The 24,616-nt window shown below is 46.0% G+C and overlaps 2 protein-coding genes across 9 annotated transcripts in view; both read right to left on the bottom strand.

Annotated features, from left to right (window-relative positions):
* Nucleotides 1–13,257, bottom strand: part of LOC147007858 (3'-5' RNA helicase YTHDC2-like) — a 91,489-nt gene extending 78,232 nt beyond the window's left edge. For 3 of the 8 annotated variants that reach the window (XR_015053833.1, XM_085866269.1, XM_085866271.1), the window contains exons 1-3: nucleotides 13,102–13,215; nucleotides 12,679–12,970; nucleotides 7,315–7,405 (exon numbers count right to left, since the gene is read on the bottom strand). Coding sequence is in view for 6 of the 8 variants with exons in the window: in XM_085866269.1 (XP_085722395.1) it covers nucleotides 7,315–7,405; nucleotides 12,679–12,796 (209 nt within the window). In the remaining 2 variants the exon portion in view is untranslated. Of the gene's footprint in view, nucleotides 1–7,314; nucleotides 7,406–12,678; nucleotides 12,971–13,058; nucleotides 13,079–13,101 lie in introns of those variants that run through there. The other 5 variants (XM_085866264.1, XM_085866263.1, XM_085866266.1 and 2 more) reach the window with 5 other exon arrangements.
* Nucleotides 13,258–16,619: 3,362 nt separating this feature from the next.
* LOC147007857 (nuclear pore complex protein Nup85-like) overlaps nucleotides 16,620–24,616 on the bottom strand; it is a 43,337-nt gene continuing 35,340 nt past the window's right edge. The window contains exons 17-22 of the mRNA XM_085866254.1: nucleotides 24,006–24,157; nucleotides 21,011–21,128; nucleotides 20,526–20,626; nucleotides 20,192–20,343; nucleotides 19,836–19,919; nucleotides 16,620–16,929 (exon numbers count right to left, since the gene is read on the bottom strand). Of these exons, the coding sequence (XP_085722380.1) occupies nucleotides 16,810–16,929; nucleotides 19,836–19,919; nucleotides 20,192–20,343; nucleotides 20,526–20,626; nucleotides 21,011–21,128; nucleotides 24,006–24,157 (727 nt within the window). The 3' untranslated portion in view covers nucleotides 16,620–16,809. The remainder of the gene's footprint in view (nucleotides 16,930–19,835; nucleotides 19,920–20,191; nucleotides 20,344–20,525; nucleotides 20,627–21,010; nucleotides 21,129–24,005; nucleotides 24,158–24,616) is intronic.

Here is a 24,616-nt window from a genome sequence, read left to right as displayed (position 1 = left end):
AAACGGATGTTTCAAAAAAAGTTATAACGTTTGTGCGGACCCGAACCGATGTAACACGTGAGGAACACAGACGAGCATGTAAAATGGCGGATTTTCTGTCATGTTTATTTCATGGGAGATTGAACTTTGTGATGTCTCCAGGGTTGTTCTGCATTAAGCTGCATCGCCCTGAGCGTGTGATTCATGCTCCGTCACCCTAAGCGAGTGGTTCGTGCTCTGTCACCCTGAACGAGTGGTTCATGCTCCCTTACCCTGAGCGAGTGGTTCGTGCTCCATCACCCTGAGCGAGTGGTTCGTGCTCCGTCACTCTAAGCAAGTGGTTCGTGCACCTACACCCTGAGTGAGTGGTTCATTCTCCGTCACCCTGAGCGAGTGGTTCGTGCTCCGTCACCCTGAGTGAGTGGTTCATGCTCCGTCACCCTGAGTGAGTGGTTCGTGCACCTTCACCCTGAGTGAGTGGTTCATGCTCCGTCAACCTAAGAGAGTGGTTCGTGCACCTTCACCATGAGCGAGTGATTCATGCTCCATCACCCTGAGGGAGTGGTTCGTGCTCCGTCACCCTGAGTGAGTGGTTCGTGCTCCGTCACCCTGAGCGAGTTGTTGTGAGATAACACCCGATTTGCTGTATTGATGTGTTTGCTAAATTACCGAGGCAATTTTTTTTCCACCCATCACACACAGCTGTTTATAAAGAATAATGTTTGTGAACATCTCCCTGAAATGTCGATATAAATGTAACGTTTCGGTTTTCGGTGAAAGGTACTCAAGGTTTCTGGGTTGTACACAATAAGTACTACAGTTGGTAATCACACTGACTCCAACCTGTCGTTTCCCAAAAAATTGCCGATATCGGCCAAGCATGTGTGTGTGTGTGTGTGTGTGTGTGTGTGTGTGTGTGTGTGTGTGTGTGTGTGTGTGTGTGAGTGTGTGTGTGTGTGTGTGTGTTTGTGTGTGTGTGTGTGTGTGTGTGTGTGTGTGTGTGTGTGTGTGTGTGTGTGTGTGTGTGTGTGTGTGTGTGTGTGTGTGTGTGTGTGTGTGTGTGTGTGTGTTGTTCATTCAGCTTGACATGTTCTTTATGCTAACTCCCCCACCCCGATGACTCTCTCTCTCTCCAATCCTTGCTCTACGCCCTTCCAATACAATGAAGTACCCACCTCCAGCATCTCCTCTCCACATATCCGGAGGGTTGTTATGTCTGTACGGTGTTTGTCTGCGGAAATGTCCGGGTGGTGTTTGTCTCTGGATGTGTCCGGGTGGTGTTCGTCGCCGGACGCGTCCGAGCGGTGTTTATATCCGAGCGGTGTTTATAGTATGAGCGGTAGAGAATGGATTTCAGACATTATTTTGTTTCCCTCTTCCCTGTTATTCCATGCAGAATAAATTTGATGAAACAGGATGAATCGTAATTAACGCTCCACTGCATGTCTGCCTTCCCTTCCCCTCACCTCACACTGTCTTCTCTTCCCCACCCCTTTGCACCCCACCCCTCCTCACCCTCCTCGATCCCCCATCCCTCCTTTCTCCTTTCCCCTTAACCACTTCAGTCTCCCCGCTCTCTTTCCCTCTCTTGCGCCCTTTTTCTCTCCCCCCCCATTTATTATTCCCGTCAGCAAAGCGACGGGTGGTATTTGCTCGTGTACATATAAACTTCAATTTGATGCCTCATCTGAAAGGGATTGAGAAATGAAAGGTATTTAATAAATTCATTTTGTTCCGATCAGCCATGATCATGCTGAGAAACACTCAGCCATGATTGATAAATTAAAGAAAAATAGTACTGTTGCGAATTCGCGCCCGCCGGCGTGCGATGAGCCACGTGACTCGAATCGCGGCACGTCGCCCACCGGACGGACAATTCTGTCGTGACCCTCTCAGACTAACGCCGGGAACTAGTCACGGGTGGGCCTTTCGGCCTCACCACGATCGTGCCAATCGGCCACCCGCGTGGGATAGGGCTGTTCGCCAAACTCGACCTACCTAAGTACCCACGCGGATGGTAGACCGGGCGATCGCACCTCGCCGCAGGTCGACTCCGGACACGGGCCGCTTAAGCGGTTCGTTCCGTGCTATCGGGATAACCGAGCGGTGTTATCGTCGGCCTCGACGGTTCCGATTAATTATCGGGCGTATTAAGCCCACCACAAACCCTTTACGTGAAGCAAGATGGAGATTCAAACGAAGGAAAGGACGCAGCGAAACGGGGAACAATTCAACATAATGAACTTTATTTACACGACACACGAAGAGCACACATATATCAATTTAAAAACAAAAACAACAATGCAGGGCAAACCGAATACGCAAACACACAGCAACACTTATACAGTTTTACTTTACAAGACACGGCGCCACAAGATCCATTCAAAAAAAACAAAAGAAAAGGCCACCCTCAAAGACAAGGGGGCAGAAGGGGCCTGTGGGCCTTTATGGCGTGGGACTTGGCAGACCGAACGAGTCCCACGAGACCGTTGCAGGTTACCTGCACCCTCGCGGTGCGATGGTGGGCGAGCTCTCTCTGGCGCTCCTTGTACGAACGCGCAGGTCCACGCGACACAGCTGGCAGAGCGGCACCTCCAGTCCACGTCCCCTCCGTGGACGTGTTCGTGGAGATGTTGACGGTTGCTGGTGGAGTGGTGAGGATGGCGTGGTTGTTGAGAGGCAGGTGTGGTTGTGGTTGTTGTGAAGCGGCGTTGTGGTTGATGGTTGTGACGTGGTTGGTTCAAAATAAAGATAGAACAGAAAAAGCCTATCTCAAAGCGTCGCAGCCCGAATGAATCACATTAATTCCCTCTAAACAACGGGTTTGGGGCTAACTACACATGTACTTCCAGAGATATCTCACCTGCGGGACCTGGATGGTGGTTTGCGAATTTCCACAGCCGTAACACTACCCCCTCCCCTTTTTACAGACTCGTCCCGAGTCGTCAAATTCTCGTGTGCCATCATGTGTAGTTCTCCCCTAGTACGTTTTACCTTCAGATCCCTGAGTGCGACATTCATGGTATTCGTGTCCCCAAAATAAATAACCTGAGAGCTGAGTAACTAACTAAACAAACCCACTCACTCAGACGACTTAAATAAAATTGCCGGCGCTAGATAGACATGCCGGGGGCACACTCATATTTACAGTACATCTTAACCTTACAAACTTCACACTAAACCATGGCCCAGGATCAATGGACTCTGCAAAAAGAAAGCAGTTAGCAGGGAGCCAGGCTGCTCGCATGCAGTCTCTGGCTCAAACAATGCAGGTGACAGGGAACGTGGCCGGCTGCTCACACACAGTCCAAGGCCTCCCCCTTTGAAAATGAACACAGTGAACCACAACGGTGCATGGGCTGCACAAACGCAGTCTCCTGGTGCGGCTGCCTGCAAGGCAGTCCCTGCAGAACACTGAACGGGCACTGACGCAAGCAACAAAACGGTGCACGGACTGCTCAATGCAGGCCCGTGTTGTAGCTGCCAGCAGGGCAGTCCCTGCAGCTTGCAAACTGTTGCTTGATGATCCTGGCGCACATGGAAATGAACAGGGGGGGCAAAGCAAGGTTGAACGGGGCTGGTGAACAGGGCAGTGGGCATGGCATGGCAAAGGTGAGCAGGCAAACACAGCCTGCAGAACAAGGCCGCTGCAGGCAAACACAGCCGGCGGACGAACTGGCCGGCACAGGCCTTGAAGCACAGCAGCTGCAGACGATCCGGCCGGTATAGGCCTCGCAGCAAAACAACAGCTGCCGATGAAGTTGGCCGGCACAGGCCTTGAAGTAACACAGCCAACAGATGAAGCAGGCCTGCCTTTTGCCTTGAGATGGAGGTTGGTGGAGGGAGTACGGTGGTGCTGGCCACTCAGAAGGCGGGCTCAGACCTACCTACCTGTCTCCCTCCCACCTATTGCCTTTGCCTGTCACTGTACATACCCACTCCCTTAATTTGTCAAACCCAATTTAGCCCCAACTTATTTTTTTGTTGTTTTTATTTTTACTTCCCCACTATAAATCGTCCCCTAACCCCCTTTATCGTCCTTGTTCGGCTAACCTATCGTCCTAGCCTACTCCCAACCCCAACGTTCCCGTCCCGGAGGGGAATGAGGGAGGTCTAGCGTCCTGTGTCGAGGCCCAATTCAAGCCTCAGGATGGCCTCCCCAGACTTCAGCGATCGAACCCAAAGTGGGTCCAGAGCGAAGGGATGGATGGTGCAGAGGGGTACATCTCCTCATCTACCCTAACCATTAACCTTTAAACTACCCCGGGGCTTTCAACAAGCGCCTCTCGCTTAAGCTATTGGTTCTAACAACCCAGATTCCCGTCGCCTGTGTTGGTGTCCTTACAATTTCGGGCCTTGCCCCCCAATTTTCTTTCCGTGCCCTCACACGGTTTCATGGTTGGGACACGTGGCTCCCTTGGCAGGCACGACCCTCTGCCGATTCTCCTACGATGGCACCCCCGGGCACTACACTGCCTCCGAGCCTACCAGCTCCCTAAACACCGGGGAGTGCCCCCTGGCGACTCCCCTGAAACGCTCACGTGGCAGGCTGGCTTCCCGGGCCCCTTTCCGAGGGTCACCCGTGCCCACAACACTGCCTACGCGGCGAATGGCGCCCCGGGCTCACTACGCTATCCCGGCCCCCCATGGGCCCTTGGCCGACTACGGCCGACTAGCCTGGTGCCCGAGGTACCCACTCAGCGATACTCACCTTTCGCAGCCACGCTCCCAGCCAGTCAACAGGGCTCCTGCACCCCTCCAAACGGGTTTCGAGCCTACTTTTCCACCAACAACAAAACGACTTCCATTTTTGTTAATTTGACTAACCCACTAACTCAGTCTACACTGACTCCGGGGTCCCTTGGGCGGGAGTCACTCCTCCCCCCAATCACTCATCGCACCATGCGTTCCACATTCGCTGCATTCACTCAGACCCACTGGCCTCACTCACTCACCAAGCACATGTTTCCTATCCACAACCCACAACTCTTCAACACACTCACCGCTGAATTCTGCCATCCTTCTTACTACCTCCCCTAACTCACTCGTGCTCCCACGTCGTCTCTTACACTACAGCACGTTCCTTTTAACACTACGTAGCTAAACTACGTCCCTTCTACACATCCAAAGTCTGTCTCTGTCTTCAAATCCTTATTCGCAGGAGGGACTTCATCCCTCCCTACTGGGCTCGTGAACTCTTTGCAAGGCTCTGCGAGCCTTGCGCCTCTGCGGGAGCGGCTTGTTCCAGCACCGACTCCTCCAGCAAGACATATCCATGAGGGCGTAAGGTCGCCCTTGTAAGGTCTCAGACGGTCCGCGTGGACGATCCGGGGAAGGGCCCGTGGTCCCATTTTAATTTTTAGGACCACGTCACTGATTTGCGCCAGAACGACCCCCAGGCCCTGCCAAGGTGAGGTGAGCTTCGGGCATCTGCCCTTCCTCCGCCGGGGGTTAAAGAACCAAATCTTCGTCCCCGGTGGGTATTTGCTCACCCGGCTCCGGTGGTCGTACCTGCGCTTCATCTTTATGCCCGCCTGTTGGAGCTGGTGTCGTGCGAAGGCATGGACCTTCTCCATGCCTTCCTCCAACCGATGGGCATAGCCCTCCCCCGGGGGCCTATCAAGCCGCTCAGGTGTCGGACCGCACAACAAATCGACGGGGCTTCTCAGCTCCCGTCCATACATCAACAGCGCCGGACTACACGTGGTAGACCCGTGCTGGGACGCGCGATAGGCCATCAGGAGGTACGGGAGATGTTCGTCGCAGTCACCCTGGTTAGTGGCGGTGAAGAGGGCCAACTGTTGGACCAGAGTCCTGTTGAACCTCTCCACCATGCCATCTGACTGTGGTCTCAGGGGCGTTGTCCGTGTCTTTCGAATTTCCTGGAGCCTGCACACCTCTTTTAGTAATTCGCTCTCAAAATTTCGTCCCTGGTCTGTGTGCAGCTCCTGCGGAATCCCATACCGGCATGTAAATCCTTCTACAAAGGCCTTTGCCACGACCCCTGCCTTCCTGGTTGGGGAGGGCAAAAGCCTCCGGCCATTTGGTGAAATAGTCCATAATTACGAGGATGTACTTATTACCCTGGCGAGTGGGGGGCAGTGGTCCCAAAATGTCCATGGCCACTCGCTCAAGGGGGGCCCCAACCTGATGTAGTTGGAGTGAGGCCCTCATCCTCTGTGGCGGTCCCTTTTTTGCAGTACAGACATCGCATGCTAGACACCAGTTCTGTACATCGTGCCCCATGTTAACCCAATAGAACCGCCGGTGGACCCGAGATTTTGTTTTGGTCCTGCCCAAATGGCCGCCGGCGCGGGTACCGTGCACCTGTTTCAAAATTTGGGTCTTAAACCCATCAGGGACTATCACCAGCCAAGAAGTTTGTTCGGAGGAATCTCCACCCACTTGCGATATAAGATGTTGTCCCTCATTTCTAGGGTCTTCCACTGAGCCCAGTATGCTTTTGTTCGCGCTCCGAATGGGGCGATCTCCTCCCCACTGGGCCTCCTGTTTTCCTGGACCCATTTGTACACTGGCCCTATCACGAGGTCTTCCCGCTGGGCAGTGCTCCATGCCAATCCACCAAATTCCTCTCCCGCAGTTAGTGGCAAAGTTGGGCCTACCATCCGGGCCGCACGGACTGGGAGTTTCGGGGAGGTGTCTGCCAATTGGTCCTTCTCCTCATGTCTCGTGCAATATCTGCAGTTTTCTCCCAGACAGGGGCGTCGAGAGAGCGCATCGGCATTCCCATGAGCCTTACCGGCTCTATGGACCACACTGAAATCGTACTGCTGCAACTTTTCCAACCATCTTGCAATCTGGCCTTCCGGTTCCTTGAACCTTAAGAGCAATGTAACATGTAACAATGTAATGTACATTGAACCAATGTAACAGTACATTGAATTAAAGAGAAATAACATGCGGATATGTGCTTCCCTCGCTACATGGTGACTCAACGTATGGGATTTCGCTGAAACGTGCAATGTAAACGCGCGAACCAATCCGTTCTACGTTACGTTGTGATGGAATTTTTTAATTTTTAATTTATTTATTTATCATTGAGAGGGGAGGAGGGGGAGACAAACGAAGCACAGTTTATCGTTTGTCCTCGCATGCATTTCACACTCAAGTCGGTTGTTCACGTACAATGTTCATGCACTGGTTTCCAACGCTTTTTGTGTCACTCAAGCCTTTCAAAAGTGCCACTCGTTTCAAACAAAAGTTTATCAAACATCTCAAACTTCACTGAACCGTGAACTTCAAGCACAGAACAAAGAATATCCTCATCCACCAATTCCAGTGGTAGTATTTGATGACGACTCAAATGCATCTCACCCTCTGCTTTGCGAGGTGAAGCCGAATTTGCGGCACACTCCGTGAATGTACGCTCTGTCGTTGCTGCAGAACGAAGTGGGAAATGAGTATTCTGCAAAGACATCAACGTCACAACGTTTACACCGAGTAAATTCATCACACCTATCACCCATGAGGTGATAAGTGTTCAAAATGCAACTGTTGTGACAACAATTAACTGTAAATCGGACTTCATCAGACGAAGACATTCTTGTTGAGCAAGCTCAAGTGTCCAAGTGAACTACAGACAAGACTGTCATTGAGTCTCAACAATCCAACATTGGTACAAATGCTCCATTACTAAAAGAAGAAATGCTGGTGTATTCGTATCAGTTGGAAAACCACTAATCAATTTACTTAACCCGGGTAAATAATTCTTTCGGGGACGATCAAGGCAGCGAGCGGTCTGTTCCCAGACACCGCCCAAATAAAGGGACATGGAAGAACTCGTTGCACGCTTGGAACGAGATCACTCGGAGCTTAAAATAAAGCAACACCTTTCGAATACAGTGTGACAAACACAGGAACACACAAAATTATATACGTATATCGTGATGCTTCTTAAAGTAATAGAACAACATAGGACCACCTGTCCTAGCGCTCACCTGGATCAGGAGCAAGTCACTCAGACCCCCCACACACCTCCTTAGACCCTGAATTTTTTGATACCGTGAACAAACTTAGGTACGTCACGGGCGATGAAGTTTGTGGTCAAGTTTCATCAAAATTGTGTGTGTAGTTTATGAGAAGAGAGCAAATACATATTTTTGGGGTTCAACCATCCCCCCACGCCCCCCCCGCCCCGTGCACCCCTTAATTAGTGCAGATTTTGATGTGGTTGATACATTCTGACTGGTGGATCAGGAAATTTTTGGAAGGAATTTGCAGGACCCCCATTTTGACACACTTCCGGTCACGTGATCAGCATGACCTTGGCAGTTTAACATCAGGAGCCTGCACTGATGTGTTAACCCAGATTCGGTATCATTCTGACTGGTGAGTCTGGAGAAGAAGGTTTTGGAAGAAATTTACCAAGTCGGCCATTTTGACCTTCTCAAAGTCATGTGACTGGAACAAGCTCAACAACTTCTGTTATTACCAATCAGGAGAGGAACGTTGCTGAAACATTTGAGCCGGATCGACTCAGCAGTTTGGCGGGAGAAGTCTAAAAAGGAGACGGACGGACGGTGTGCGATGATGGCAACACCTTAATAGCGAACGTAGTGAGCTTCATACTTAACGCGTGCACATGAGAGAATAGGAAACAACAACAACACAATACCCTGGCAATTTGGAATCCGTGTCGTTGGCTATGACCTTTTTGCTTCCGGTTTTTTTTTGTTTCCGGTTTTTGTCATGGGGAATGATGCATGCCGGGAGATAAAGGCATCGTCGGAGGCATGAAAGACCCAAATATCAGACATGGTGTATATTTCCTCCACTGATTTTAATAAAGATAATCTCCCGCATCATCAAAAAATAATTTTTAATCGTGATTTACATTGTTTGATCACTGATCCCGAATCCAGGCCGAAGTAACCGGAAATTGCGTATACAGTTGTGAACAAGTTATCGGTAAAGTCAGAAGCGAATGCAAGAAGAATTCTACGTTCGCTTCTAGTATTTATTTTTTTCGATGAGATCCTGTTCTAGGCGGTGTAGTTGTTGTTGTGAAGGTAATGTTGAGGTATAATGTTGAGGTAATATTAATTTTTTTAGATGAGATCCTATTCGAGGCGGTGTAGTTGTTGTTGTGAAGGTAATGTTGAGGTAATATTTATTTTTTCAGATGAGATCCTGTTCGAGGTGGTGTCGTTGTGAAGGTAATGTTGAGGTATAAAGTTGTGGTAATATTTATTTTTTCAGATGAGATCCTGTTCGAGGCGGTGTCGTTGTGAAGGTAATGTTGAGGTAATATTAATTTTTTTAGATGAGATCCTGTTCTAGGCGGTGTAGTTGTTGTGAAGGAAATGTTGAGGTATAATGTTGTGGTAATATTTATTTTTTCAGATGAGATCCTGTTCGAGGCGGTGTTGTTGTGAAGGTAATGTTGAGGTAATATTAATTTTTTTAGATGAGATCCTGTTCTTGGCGGTGTAGTTGTTGTGAAGGTAATGTTGAGGTATATTGTTGAGGTAATATTAATTTTTTGAGATGAGATCCTGTTCTAAGCGGTGTAGTTGTTGTGAAGGAAATGTTGAGGTATAATGTTGAGGTAATATTAATTTTTTAGATGAGATCCTGTTCGAGGCGGTGTAGTTGTTGTGAAGGTAATGTTGAGGTATAATGTTGAGGTAATATTAATTTTTTAGATGAGATCCTGTTCTTGGCGGTGTAGTTGTTGTGAAGGTAATGTTGAGGTATAATGTTGAGGTAATATTAATTTTTTTAGATGAGATCCTGTTCTTGGTGGTGTAGTTGTTGTGAAGGTAATGTTGAGGTATAATGTTGAGGTAATATTAATTTTTTTAGATGACATCCTGTTCTTGGCGGTGTAGTTGTTGTGAAGGTAATGTTGAGGTATAATGTTGTGGTAATATTAATTTTTTCAGATGAGATCCTGTTCTCGGTGGTTTGTTGTTGTGAAGGTAATGTTGAGGTAATATTATTTTTTTTAGATGAGATCCTATTCGAGGCGGTGTAGTTGTTGTTGTGAAGGTAATGTTGAGGTAATATTTATCTTTTTAGATGAGATCCTGTTCTCAGCGGTGTTATTGTTTTGAAGGTAATGTTGAGGTATAATGTTGAGGTAATATTAATTTTTTAGATGAGATCCTGTTCTCGGCGGTGTAGTTGTTGTGAAGGTAATGTTGAGGTATAAAGTTGTGGTAATATTTATTTTTTCAGTTGAGATCCTGTTCGAGGCAGTGTCGTTGTGAAGGTAATGTTGAGGTAATATTAATTTTTTTAGATGAGATCCTGTTCTTGGCGGTGTAGTTGTTGTGAAGGTAATGTTGAGGTATAATGTTGTGGTAATATTAATTTTTTCAGATGAGATCCTGTTCTCGGTGGTTTGTTGTTGTGAAGGTAATGTTGAGGTAATATTGATTTTTTTAGATGAGATCCTGTTCGAGGCGGTGTTGTTGTTGTGAAGGTAATGTTGAGGTAATATTGATTTTTTTAGATGAGATCCTGTTCTCGGTGGTTTGTTGTTGTGAAGGTAATGTTGTGGTAATATTAATTTTTTTAGATGAGATCCTGTTCTCGGTGGTTTGTTGTTGTGAAGGTAATGTTGAGGTAATATTAATTTTTTTAGATGAGATCCTATTCGAGGCGGTGTAGTTGTTGTTGTGAAGGTAATGTTGAGGTAATATTTATCTTTTTAGATGAGATCCTGTTCTCAGCGGTGTTGTTGTTTTGAAGGTAATGTTGAGGTATAAAGTTGTGGTAATATTTATTTTTTCAGTTGAGATCCTGTTCGAGGCGGTGTCGTTGTGAAGGTAATGTTGAGGTAATATTAATTTTTTTAGATGAGATCCTGTTCTTGGCGGTGTAGTTGTTGTGAAGGTAATGTTGAGGTATAATGTTGTGGTAATATTAATTTTTTTAGATGAGATCCTGTTCTCGGTGGTTTGTTGTTGTGAAGGTAATGTTGAGGTATAATGTTGAGGTAATATTAATTTTTTTAGATGAGATCCTGTTCTTGGCAGTGTAGTTGTTGTGAAGGTAATGTTGAGGTATAATGTTGTGGTAATATTAATTTTTTCAGATGAGATCCTGTTCTCGGTGGTTTGTTGTTGTGAAGGTAATGTTGAGGTAATATTAATTTTTTTAGATGAGATCCTATTCGAGGCGGTGTAGTTGTTGTTGTGAAGGTAATGTTGAGGTAATATTTATCTTTTTAGATGAGATCCTGTTCTCAGCGGTGTTGTTGTTTTGAAGGTAATGTTGAGGTATAATGTTGAGGTAATATTAATTTTTTTAGATGAGATCCTGTTCTCGGCAGTGTAGTTGTTGTGAAGGTAATGTTGAGGTAATATTTTTTTTTTTAGATGAGATCCTGTTCTAGGTGGTGTAGTTGTTGTGAAGGTAATGTTGAGGTATAATGTTGAGGTAATATTTATTTTTTTAGATGAGATCCTGTTCTCGGCGGTGTAGTTGTTGTGAAGGTAATGTTGAGGTATAAAATTGTGGTAATATTTATTTTTTCAGTTGAGATCCTGTTCGAGGGGTTGTCGTTGTGAAGGTAATGTTGAGGTAATATTAATTTTTTTAGATGAGATCCTGTTCTCGGTGGTTTGGTGTTGTGAAGGTAATGTTGAGGTATAATGTTAAGGTAATATTAATTTTTTTAGATGAGATCCTGTTCTAGGTGGTATAGTTGTTGTTGTGAAGGTAATGTTGAGGTAATATTTATTTTTTTAGATGAGATCCTGTTCTCGGCGGTGTAGTAGTTGTTGTGAAGGTAATGTTGAGGTAATATTTATTTTTTTAGATGAGATCCTGTTCTCGGCGGTTTGTTGTTGTGAAGGTAATGTTGAGGTAATATTTATTTTTTTAGATGAGATCCTGTTCTCGGCGGTGTAGTCGTTGTTGTGAAGGTAATGTTGAGGTAATATTAATTTTTTTAGATGAGATCCTGTTCTCGGTGGTTTGTTGTTGTGAAGGTAATGTTGAGGTAATATTTATTTTTTTAGATGAGATCCTGTTCTCGGCGGTGTAGTAGTTGTTGTGAAGGTAATGTTGAGGTAATATTCAGTAGTGTTATCACGGTTATAGAAATGCACAAATAATTAATTAGATCTATAGTATACCCAATCACACCTTTATGACTGAAAAATTAACAACAAAACTAGAGAGTAAATACTCCAGCAGTTTTAAGTGTCCCTCATTTTATAACAAAGATATCTCCCGCATCATCAAAAAATAATTTTTAATCGTGATTTACAGTGTTTGATCGCTGATCCCGAATCCAGGCCGAAGTAACCGGAAATTGCAGCATCGAATGTAAGAAGAATTCTACGTTCGCTTCTCGGCTTTGCCTACTCCACATGACATGACGTGGAATATAATTCCATGTGAGGTAATTGGTTTGACACATACCTAATTAGGGGGTTGGGGTTTAAGGTTCGTGTTCATTGCACGGCGCTTAACGAACGTGAGTCTAAGAAAACACCCGAGTAACGAAGGAGCAAGATTTCCTGATTGAGCATGTCGTCCCTCACAATCATACAGGAGGGGCAACAACATTGCAGGGAATTCCGTTGGTGTTTTCGTGTGGAAGGGGGTGTGGGGGTGTTGAGGGTGAGCACAACAAAGCACACAATCAATCATCGAACATGTCACATCAACATGATGAACGCATCGTCGGTGTGTGGTGCTTCGTGTGAAGGTGATGTGAGAAACCTTGGGAATCGGACAAACAGAACTGCTTGAGCACGATCCCGACGGCCATTTTAACATGTTCCTCCACACGCCCAGGCTCCCTGAAGCCTTCCATCCGTCGCGCTTCGTACGCGTCCATCGTCCTCTGTCGGGACACAACGGCACCGCGGGTTGATCGGACGAAGCAGCGACACGACGTATGATCGCTCGGATCACCCCCCGTCCGCCCACCTCGAACCGCCGCGGCCGTGAAGGACGCGGGAAGGTGGAAAAACAGAAAATGGCGCGAAAATGCTTCACAACGCGCTTTGTGCTTCAAGTGAAAGGAAAAACGAAAACATGAACCGTGAATGAAAACCGCCACGTTTTTACATAAACAATTTCACTCGTGATGTTTTTACATGTTAATGAGGTGTCGTGTCGGGTTCGACCTCCGATCGTTACCTCGTCAACGCGTCAGTGAAATCCCCGTGTGAGAGAAACCCCACGGGAACGAAGAACAAGCGAACGGCAATTATTATATTTATTCGCTTGATAACATTATCTTGATTATATTAAAATACACTCGTGTGTGTCATGTCCACGTGACGAGCCGTGGAATTGGGGGATTTCGTGACGAAAATAGAAATGGAAAATCACATTCACGCTGCATGAAACACCTTAAATACATCTCAATCAGAGGACCTGTTTTTTGTTGTTGTTGTTCTTGTTGTGTTGGCGGGGGGGGGGGGTTGTGCCTGAACGTGAACATAAGTTGTCTGTCTGTTTATCTATGAGCAAGATAACTCAAAATGTTGTGGACAGATTCGGTTGTTGTTGTTGTTTTCATCAGTTTATTTATTTTTGTGACCAAAGGTGGACAGAAGTTATGTCTGTCTGTTTGTCTACCAGCAAGATATCTCAAAAAAGGTTGTGGACGGGGTTGGCTGTGTGACAAGGCCGAACTGATTCGATTTTGGCGAACATCCGGATCTGAGAATTATTTAATTCCTCAAGAGATTCTTCACGGTTGAGAGATTAGGGCGACGAATGATATCCATTACAACATGAGGTTTGAACACGTCATGGACGGATGATGATGAAACTTGGTGGACGAGGCGGGGACGTGACAGCAACAAGCTGATTCGATTTTGGTTCAAGTACGAATCCAGATCAGGCCTATCAGTGGATCCAAAACCTAAAGTGTTCAGCCTGGTGGAGGTTTGCACTCTACCGAGTGCCCTTCTAGTTACTACCCCGGACACGCAAAGCAAAAAACTGGGTGAAGCAATTGGTTTGTGTTTGTCCGAGCCTCAACGTATGGCACTCAACGAAGTTCCTTCACCTCCTCTCCCTGTCAAGACCGGAGTTCCCCGAGGCAGTGCTTTGCTGGGCCCAGTCCGACACCTGGTCATGATCAATGATCTCACTGACTCTGAAAAATCCCCTTTATTCATTTGCTGATGACTGCACCCTCTGCCATGACATCCCTCATCCTTCAGACACGCGGGCTGCAACCTCGTACCTCTCTTCAGACCATGACAAAATCACAAGATGGTCAAGCACTTGGAATATGTCTGTCAATCCTGACAGATCTCACATTCTATCTCTCTCCAAAACGACCGTCTGACAAACCCTTCCATCTCCTTTTTTCACTATCCCCTTGAGGAACTTCAGTCATTCAAACTCTTGCATCTCACTATCAGCCATGATCTTTCTTGGGCAAACCACATTTCAATGTTCAACAGGGCCCAGAGCACTGCCTTGAGGAACTCCAGCCTGGACAGGAACAGAATGAGAGAACTCCATTGAGGGCCAAACGTTGGCTGTGACAGGAGAGGAAGTCTGAGAGCCATGAGTGGACATGTCCTTGGATACCATCGGAAGAGAGTTTGGTGAGCAGGACAGGGTGCCAGACCGTGTCAAAAGCACGTGATATGTCTTGGGATATGGCTCTGATTTCATGTCCGACATTGAGGATCTCCATCCATTGTTGGGAGAGCAGAAGCAGCATATCCAGGGTAGAGTGACCTGGTCTGAAACCAAATTGCTGATCGGAAATCAGGCCATTGGAGATTGGCAGTGAGGAAAGTTATAACAAATACTTTAATTGATGCTGAAAACAAAGAAAAGGTTTTGTGACTGAAACACACTCAAGGTGATGCAGAGTGGCGCAGCAGAAGTGTGTTGGGTCCATAACCCAGAGGTCAATGGATCGAAACCATCCTCTGCACATCAAAACATTTATAAAACCTTAATTTAATTTGAAAACATTTAATTTCACTTCTTGTCACTTCAACAATGAGACTCCCCAACGGATAATTATTTCACTTTCCCCGCTTTGTTTTTAAGTGAAACTCAGATGAACACGTCACCAATCATCCACTTCATGTTAAAAAACAATAAAAAGAGCAATCAGACATTGCACACCCTCGCCAGGACTCTTTTGTGTGGTGTTTGTGTGCTGGTGTGTTCTGTAATTAATGACACGTAATTAGAACTGCCACTTTGTAGAGTAACTGCTGGCAGTAATGACCGGGTATCAAGACGTCCCGCTTTGATGGGACACCTGACCCTGACCCATTACGTTTTATTTTATTATTCAATTGAATTCAGAATGGGATTAAAATTAATTAAATTCAAATCAAATGGAAGACCAAACAGGTACAGTCAGTCCTGCATTGGAGTCATCGGAAGGAACCCGATCAAGCAAAAAGAAAACGTGACGTCATCAGAGGGGAACCTGGATAGGATTCACGTTTCAGCTGCCACTCCTCCACCCTCAAACCAAGCCAGACACAGCCAAGTGAACCTTATTCAAAATAATAATAATAAAAATCAAAAAACACAAAAAGAACCCAAATGAAAAAAAGAAATAATTCTGCCTGCCAGACCATGCATCTGATCAAGTTGAAATTTGAAACACGTATGCCCCGTCAATCTTCGATCATCAATCTGAAGTTTCACGTCGATTGATTCAGCGGTTTCAGAGAAAACATTATTTCTTTATTTTTCGATCCAACATAGCCGCGAAACCATGTGACCGATCAATTATTCCTAAACAAACTTGTCCACGCGCGGCTTGGGGAAGATTTGTGTGAAGTTTCCCCTCGATGTGTCCGGACATTGTGGAGGTTTTTCTCGGTTTTGGGGTGAACCGTTTCATGCATTCGTGGGTCTTTTTTAGACCCGGGCCGAACTTGTTCGTCTGTTTTGTTTTTGTTTTGTCTAATAACTTTGTTATAAAAACGTTTATATTCATCATTCTTCATCCATGCTGCGAGTGAAGGGTGATGAATGTCCCTGTTTTGTTTTTGTTTTTTTTGTTCAGGATTGGTGGGGTGGGGGGGGGGGTGAGGGTTATTTTTTAAATTTTTACCCCATCACATTGTGCTTTGTTTGTTTCACTCTCACTTTGCAATAAAAACGTATATTTACATGATCTTTCATATGTGTTTAGAAGAGAGGGAAATCCATATTCCTGTGTGTTGTTATTGTTGTTGTTTTTTCTTTCAGGATCAGGGGAAATTTATTATTAATTTTTTTACTGATTCTTCACCATTGAGAGATCGGGATAAACTAATATATAGCACGATATCTCCAAAAAACTATTGGGCCAGATATGCTCTGATGGATCAGGCATTGCGTGGCGGAGGTGTGCGCGCTCTACCGAGTGCCCTTCTAGTTGAAGTATAATCACGACCGAGTCGCGGAAGAATGCGACATCCTGGAATCAAGTTGGTCAACGTCACCATCAGGTCATTTTGGTAGTTTTAAAAAAAATAATAATAATCACCTTGTGGGGTCTCATATTGGTGGCTGTGTAAAAAAAACACATTTTGGATTTTTCTGTTTTGGGATATCCTCGAGTTTCCCATTTTTAAATTGCACCACGGACAGATTGCAAATCAGTAAGGAAGCATCCTAACCATTTTTAGCTCACTCGATCGATTATTCTTGTCTGAAGCCGATGCACAAGACAAAAAAGGTGACGCATAAAGGTTTATTCAAAACAAAACAAACAAACAAACAAAAAAACAATGGTATTTGTGTGAAAGTTTTTCCAAACTATTCAATGGCTCGTCATTCAGTCGATGCAAACAAGAAAAGGATCGATACTTTCTTGATGAGCTGTTTCACGCTGGAACATGTCCCTTTTGAAATGAAATCAAATCAAATCAAAGGACGATCAAAGGAACTTTTTTTGGTCCTTTCTTGGATTATGGTCCTTGCAAGGTTGTTCGCGATGGCTTCACGGATAATCATGATATTTTCCGCTTGCATCTCTTCGTTCTGCAGAATAGAAACATGAGTCGTTAATGATGAGGAACAGCGAATCATTCAGCCGATGCTTAAAAAAACTGTATGTTGTGGACAAACAAGTTCGTTTACATTTACTTTCATGTAACTTTCAACTTTTCATTGCTCGTCCAGTGATGTATTTTAATATGCCAATTTTTTTAGTCATCTACGGTTGAGAGCAAAGGCTGGCACCTCATCAAAGGAAAGAAGTTTCGGTTTTTTGAAAATAAAGTCAGCATTTTCTGAGATAATATCATTGTTCATGCACCGATCATCCCTGACAATTACTTTTTGTGGAGGTGCACTGGGTGTTTTGAGGTACAATCGATAATAATCTTTTGTTTTGTAGTGCTCACATGTGCTTTTCCATTATGACGTCACAATGGGCTGACAATAACTCAGAGTTAGAATGTGTGCAGCTATCGAGTCTGGGTTCCGCCAGTTGGGTATAAACTGTCATCCAAGCACTCCACAGGCAGGGCGTCACATCGCCGAGTAGGCCATCCTAACGAAGGGACGTTTAATCAGTTATCAATTGCCTGTGGATATTAAGGATGTTGGAACACCTGTCGATAGGTGTGGGCCACTCTGTGCCAGTATCTTGGCCAATTTATAAATTCCTACCCTACTCCAAAGGGGCACTGTATCAGTAGCACAGCAGTAACTCAGTGAAGATGCAATGAGCGGTTCAAACTATTCATCGGATCGGCATTTGCTCGATAGTTCCCGGAGCAGCTGCCTCTGGTTTTGAACAATTCACTTTGAAAAGCAACAATTTAAAATCGTTTGGGGAATCGAAATGATAACGATCAATGAAGAATGATATTGCAATGTGTGTGACAAGGAGTGTGAGAACTCTCTTTTGTGGTTGTGATCGATCTCATGTCTGCAGACGTAGTTTGTTAACGATGCACACTCAGCAATCCTCGTTGAAACAACAATCCTCCTTACTTTATCATTTTACGATCGTTTCTTGCAGGTCCACACAGCATTGGGAACTGGAGGACAGTCCCGAATGCAAAGGCACCTGAGGATGCCAGCCGGCAAGGTTGCGGTGGAGAGGACGTGGCCTCATACCTTTACGATGTGGGGTAAAAGGCGGCGGAGTGGTTCAGTTAAGTTGACTCAGCAGTTTGTTGAAACTCCAGTCGTAGCTGGCAGCTGACGGAGCTGAGCTGGAGGCGAGTGGGGAGAGTGGGGAGCTGACGGAGCTGAGCTGGAGGCGAGTGGGGAGCTGAGCTGGAGGCGAGTGGGGAGAGTGGGGAGCTGACGGAGCTGAGCTGGAGGCGAGTGGGGAGCGTGGGGAGCTGACGGAGCTGAGCTGGAGGCGAGTGGGGAGAGTGGGGAGCTGACGGAGCGAGCTGGAGGCGAGTGGGGAGCGTGCAGTCCGGAGCTTCGAGCGAGATTTCCAGTGCACACCGAGGGAGCAGCAGCCACCCCACACAGAGGCTGCGACAGCGGTGTGAGAACCGAGCCAGTTCAGGCTCCGAACAGGCTCGTCACGCCCGGCCACCATCATCCAGTGGCGATCACAAACTTGCACTTCCCTCCATTTCATTATCATCGCAGTTTTCTCTTGATTGGTTCCTATGATTTTGGTTCTGCAGCCATAGTCAGGTTATCTTTTCTTTTGTCTCCATGGTCGAGGCTCATTGAATAGAGAGCAGAATGGAATGTAACACAATGTAAAGGGGGGGGAACCCCAGAATAGAAGTGAGAGAAAGAGTGAGATCAAATTGATGGAGGGAAGAACACGTCTCGTGCACAAGATGCACACAACACAGCAAGAAGAGGAAGGGGGAACGTGGGGATGAAACAGAAAAGGAACAAACAAAAAGAGGGGGAAAAATCACAATCACCTGGAAAACGGGGAGTGCATGGTAGTTGGGTAATTAGGGTAGAAGAAATAGACGAGTATGGATGAGAGACGAGCACAGGTCGTGGTGAACAGCTGTCTTGAAGCTCTGGAGGGAAGAATGAGACTGAACAGACTGGGGAGTTTGGTTCCACAGGTGAGAGAAAAAAGGAAAAAAATGAGCGGAGGTGAGCAGTGAGCCTGGATTTGGGGAGTTGAACAAGAAGAGGGTTCATGGCAGACGGTGTGCATCCTGCAGAAACCTGTGAGGTACAGAGAGTCAAGAGAGGGCAGAGGGGGCAAGACCAAAAATAAGGCAGCAGAATGGAGAGAGGCCAACCTGTTTGTGATGTAAAAGTAACAGGCCTCGGTAATCAGCTTCATCATGGGAGATCCCAATGTATTTGAGGGCTTTACTTTCCACAGCAATCAAGGGCAAGGTGTGATGCAGGGACATCAGTCCAAAGGGAGAGCGCAGTCCTCCATCGGACGGTGATTGAAGACCTTGTAAGTTGTCAAATGTTCAGAAAGACCTCGCATGACAAAACAATGCCCAGTCGGCGGTGGCTGCCTTTGGAAGTCATCTTGGAAATTCGTGAGTTCACCTCTTCAAGAGGTTTGTTTAGGAAATAGATGGGGGAGTTTTGCTAAGATTTCAAGCCAATTATATTGTTCAGCTTCTGTTGAGGTTCCACGGCGATTCCTGCCTCGTGTCCTTTGGTTAGGAAAGCATTAAATGCTCTCGAGATTCCTGTTATTTAATTGTCATCTCATCTCATCAAAATTGTTCAATACCAGTGAGAGGTTGCCATCTTTGTTTGCCATTCGGGAGGGAAGACCCTTCGTTGTCCCAGGAAATGTCAATTAAACGAGGTGCCAACCGAGTCGCGTGATTGTTCACACCTACGTTTTCATTCGGCAATCTTGGGGCAAAGTCTGGCGTGCATCTTATCACCACGACGGTTGTGGTATGTTTAAGAGTAGTGCACGTCAAACATCCGATCAATCACACAAGGAAACATTCATGATTTCCACAACGTACCACTGCAGATTCTGTATTCCTTCCTGTCACCATTTCTTGCAAGCACTCCAACAGCTTGTAGCACTGCTGGGATGAGAAAACAACCTGAGAAAGAAAAACAAAACATCATGTTTCATTGTAACATCCGACACAGAAGGATCAAAACATCGGAGACTCCTCAACAGTCCCCATGGAAAAGTTTTGAAGAAATAAATGTTTCGTTCCTCTTAAAATATGAGAACAGTTCAGAGTTATCACTTTCCAAGCAACCGTGAAAGTCTTCCCATCAATACAATCTCCCCCAGACACCTGAGGGAGGGACAATTGAATTTTTGAAAAGGTGTGCAGCAGGCACGGTGACGTCACAATGAACCGACCTTCTCGTGGGTGAGGAGGGGAAGTGCGTCGGTCATGAGGTTCGGCAAGAAATATCGTGGAGCCACACGGGCCATCATGAGTGAGAGCAGCAGCTGAGCTGCTTCCTTGTAGCGGTTCTTGCCGAAGAGTTGATGGAACTCCCGGTACTTGGCTAAAATCGTGCACAACATTCACGACGACGCGACAACTCGCGGCACAAATAATTTCACCAAAACTGTGTCCATATTCAATGAAAAAATTAAAAATATAAGAAGAAGACAAAATGCAGCTGAAGAACACAACAGTGAGAAAAGGTGTTAGAAATCGAACAACTTGCAGCGTGGCCCAACTTACCCAAGAAGGTGAGTCTGTCGCTCACCAACATGCTTGGGCCAAGGTTATCGATGATGTCAAGGTGAGAGAGGAAGCCAAAGGAGAGATAATCTTTCAATAATCTGGGGCATCGTGAGAAGAGGAATAAAAGTTTTAAAATTTCAGGCAAACGGACATCGGAGCACAAACACTTCAAATCTGCGCATCAATGGAACCTTATTGTTGCTCGTCACATGTATTCCTGATATCTGTCATCTCTTCCACTGACAATAAGCGGAAAACTTGCGGAGTACGTGCGATAATTGGAGAGAGAGAGAAATACAGCAAGGTCACAAAGACGTCGTCACAATTACTGGAGCGCGAGTGGCCTGCGAGGGATGTCACTTGTCGCAAGGTCAGCGCTGCGTTTGTTTCGACGTCAGTCCGTCGTCTCGCGCACCTGTGTGCGTCGCAGCTCGTCCACGAGCCCCGGACGACGTCACAATTAATAACCGTGGTGATAATACCGGTCGGTGATGCATGTCACAAAGGCCGAATCCTTGGCCTGAATACTCCAAGCAAGTGCGGAGCCAAGACGGTCACTCCTCAGTGCTTTCATGGCCATTTGCTTGAGTATGCTTTGCTCTGACACGGAGAGAAAGGCAACAAAAAGAAACAAGTCACAAGGTACTTCGTGCAAAAAAATCGAGTTAACAACAACAAAAAAACGAGTTTGATTAATATAATAACTTGTTATCGACCATTTCAAGAATTAAAAGTGCAAAATAATAAAAAAAAAACATGAAGAACAATTAAAATAAACGATGGAAGAGAATTTGTAAACGGACTTGATGATCCCAAGGTGAACAAAGAATTACCAACAAGAGGTTGATTGGAAGATGGAGGGGAGTTCGGGGAAAGGGAATGAATAAAAGAGGAATGAGTGAAATGGCCTCCAGCACTGAAATACCTTGAAATAGCATTTCAAAATATTTTTGTGTTTCTCTCTGTTCTTCTTGATAATATTACGTGAAAGCGGTGAGGGGAGTCCGTCCTGATTTAGATAAAGGGTTTTTTGGATTGGGGGATTGTGACGTCAATTGTGACGTCATAGCACCGTGTCCTGTCATTGGTTTGGTAAATAAATGGCCATAACTTGGGAAACACTTGGGAAACAGCTGAAACGGATGAAGAAGAACGATATCAAACCTTGAAAAGGCACATACTCAGGTCCCCGGGGTCAATTGTGACGTCATATCAAACGAAGAAGAAGAATTGTGACGTCAATCGTGATGTCATAGCACCGTGTCCTGTCATTGGTTTGGTAAATAAATGGCCATAACTTGGGAACCACTTGTCCGATTAATATCAAACCTTGAAAAGGCATATCCTCAGGTCCCCAGCAATATACGTGGCAAGTTTCAATTAGATCGGACCAGTGGTTGTCGAGAAACAGTGGTCGCAGACAGACACACAGACACACACACAGAGATTGCTGGAATTATCGACAGATATACACAAAGACGTCGATCCTTATGGAGCTGAAGGCTCCCCCAACCCCCCCCCCGACGACCTCCACCACTGACCCCAGCAGTCAGACGCGAGACGTCGTCCCATGGTGCGAACCACTGTTTGCTAACTTTGCTTCTTTGGGGGGAGGGAGTGCGACTACACTCACATTACCCACACTAGGCTGGTTCTTCACCTCATGCAGTCTTCAGGCACAGTTAATATGCTGAGCAACAGTGTACAATGTCGGAGTGAACTTTGCTTCTTCGGGGGGGGGAGGGTGTCCCATCTCTTCTCCTTCTTTGTCTATAATAACATGCTAACGCCTTTCTGTCGTGGTATTTTTACCATGGGCTCCGGCTCGTACTTGTATTTTTCTATCTTCCTTGTAAATGCACAGCATTGATCTTCTGCTGCGGTTGTTGTGAGTGTGGTCACTGAAGAGTTGGAGCGATCACACTCAGGAACAAACCAACTGACAACGAACAAACGAAAATAGCTGGTGAAGGGATGCGAGGAGGGGAATCAAAATCACTTGGAAAAGGGGACAGCTTGGGAATGGGGGTCATTTTGGGAAGAATGGATCATGAGTATAGATAGGGGATGACCTCAGGTTGTGGTGAACAGCTTCGACTGAACAGGCCTTCAAGACACATTGATGATGTTCGATTGAACACCATTAGATTAGATTTTTTTCCATTTCCACCTCCTCTCCTCTTCAAAACCCATCACCCCCTTGACGACAGGAGTAAAGGGGCTGCTGTTGGGGTCTGGAGGTTCCGAGCTGGTCTGAGATCCAAGTGTGCCGACGTTTCTCTTACAAGACGGGACAGACTTGCTGACGTGGGGAGTCACGATCGCCATCTGTCTCGAAGAAGGAGACGGACGCGGACGGACAGTGCACAGTGACAACACCTTATCTGTACTGGAATGTAAATTCCAGATAAGCTAAAAATCAAGGGGTGGTGGGGGGGGTTAAGTCTGGTGATCGTGGTGGGCCAGGCGGTTCGTCCGTCTCGGCTAATCCAGCAACCTGGAATTTTTTCTTTCAAGATGGCTCGAACGACGAAGGCCCAATGAGGGGGAGCGCCGTCCTGTTGACATCAGGTTGCAGGTCTTCAATCTGTGGGAAGGCAAATCCTTCCAACATGTTCATTTAAATTGTTGAGGTCACCGTATCCTCCGCAAAGATAAACGGACCCACCAAGCGGTCATAGACTAGTCCACACCACACGTTGACCTTTGGACTGTCGCGTATGTGTTCAATGACCACATGGGGGGTTTTCAGAGCCCCAGATCCTCACGTTGTGCCGGTTGACCTTCCCCGATACATGAAAGCAAGCTTCGTCTGTGAACATGACCTTTATCAGGTAATCTTCGTCATCCTCTACGCGACTGAGCATTTCTAAGGCGAACGCCTTGCATTTTGGTCCATCATTTGGTTTGGGTTCCTGCAGAATCTGCACCTTATAGAGTATAGACATAAAGCTTCAGTCTTTTATGCAAAAATCCTGTGTACTGTGGGGCTTGCAAGTCCCGGTTCTCTGGATGCGTGTCGGTTTTATTTTCTGGGACTTTGTTGAGATGATTTTACGCACTCGTTCAATGTCTGCTGCACTTGTGCTTGGTCGACTGGTACTTTTCTGTTTCTCACAACTTCCAGTCTCCTTAAACCTCGAGTACCACTCTCTGATTACTCGTCTGCGATGGCGGATTCCTTCCACGCTTTGTACAGAAATTGCGCTGAACTTGCGTGTCGGATCTCGTCTCAATGAACCGTTCGACGCACCGAGCTATCTCCTGTGGAGTCGCCATTTTCTTTTCAATTAAACAACCGGACCTGAAAATAAAGAAAACTTGAGGAGTTTATGCATCATATAAAATAAAGGGTGTCGTTGTATCATTTGTGGTGCTAAAAATATTTACAACCAAAGTTGTCCAGGTCTTCTTGAGATACCCTGGACACCAAACCTTGACTTGCAGCAAAGAAATCTGTGCAAAACACATGCTCACCCTGCTCGTGCATGCCCCGTTCACGGCACAAGCGCAACACCTTCTGCGCCTTCTTCTCCGACTGCAGTGGCAGTCGGACCAAACAAAGTTCCAGACACGCCCGGCCCTTTTCTCCACACACGTCCAGGTACGCAGGAGCAAGTGACCACAAACTAGGAATACGGAGAACAAAAGTTTTGAGCAATGATACAATTCCCCTAGAAAGCGAGCTCAGAGGCAAATCCACATGTTATAGTTATTGAAGCAATGAAAGGTAACCGAGAATACAAATGGAAAGAAGAAGAAATGGAAGGGGGTTGGAAAAGGAAGATGGAGTGAGAAGTATGAACGATACTTGTGTAGTGAAGTTCAGCACTCTGCCATTTTTGTGTACAGGTATCCCTCAATTTATGAAATGGATGCGCACCTGGAGAACAGAATGCACACGGGGAAAAAAAAAAACGTAAAACGAAAACGCTTTCCCCATGATTTTAAAAGTTAAAAAAATTTTTAAATAAGAACGCATTTGCATTAATAAATCCCACTTAATGTTCAATAAATAGAAAATCCTGAAACCTTTTCAAAGGGGGTGATGATGGGGAGCTTCTCGTCCTTCTCATTACCTTTTACGA

Source organism: Eptatretus burgeri, chromosome 24 (assembly GCF_056783735.1).
Source record: "Eptatretus burgeri isolate ZD-2024b chromosome 24, Ebu_testis_v1, whole genome shotgun sequence".
Lineage (NCBI taxonomy): Eukaryota > Metazoa > Chordata > Myxini > Myxiniformes > Myxinidae > Eptatretus > Eptatretus burgeri.
This window is presented reverse-complemented; position numbering and strand designations above follow the sequence as displayed.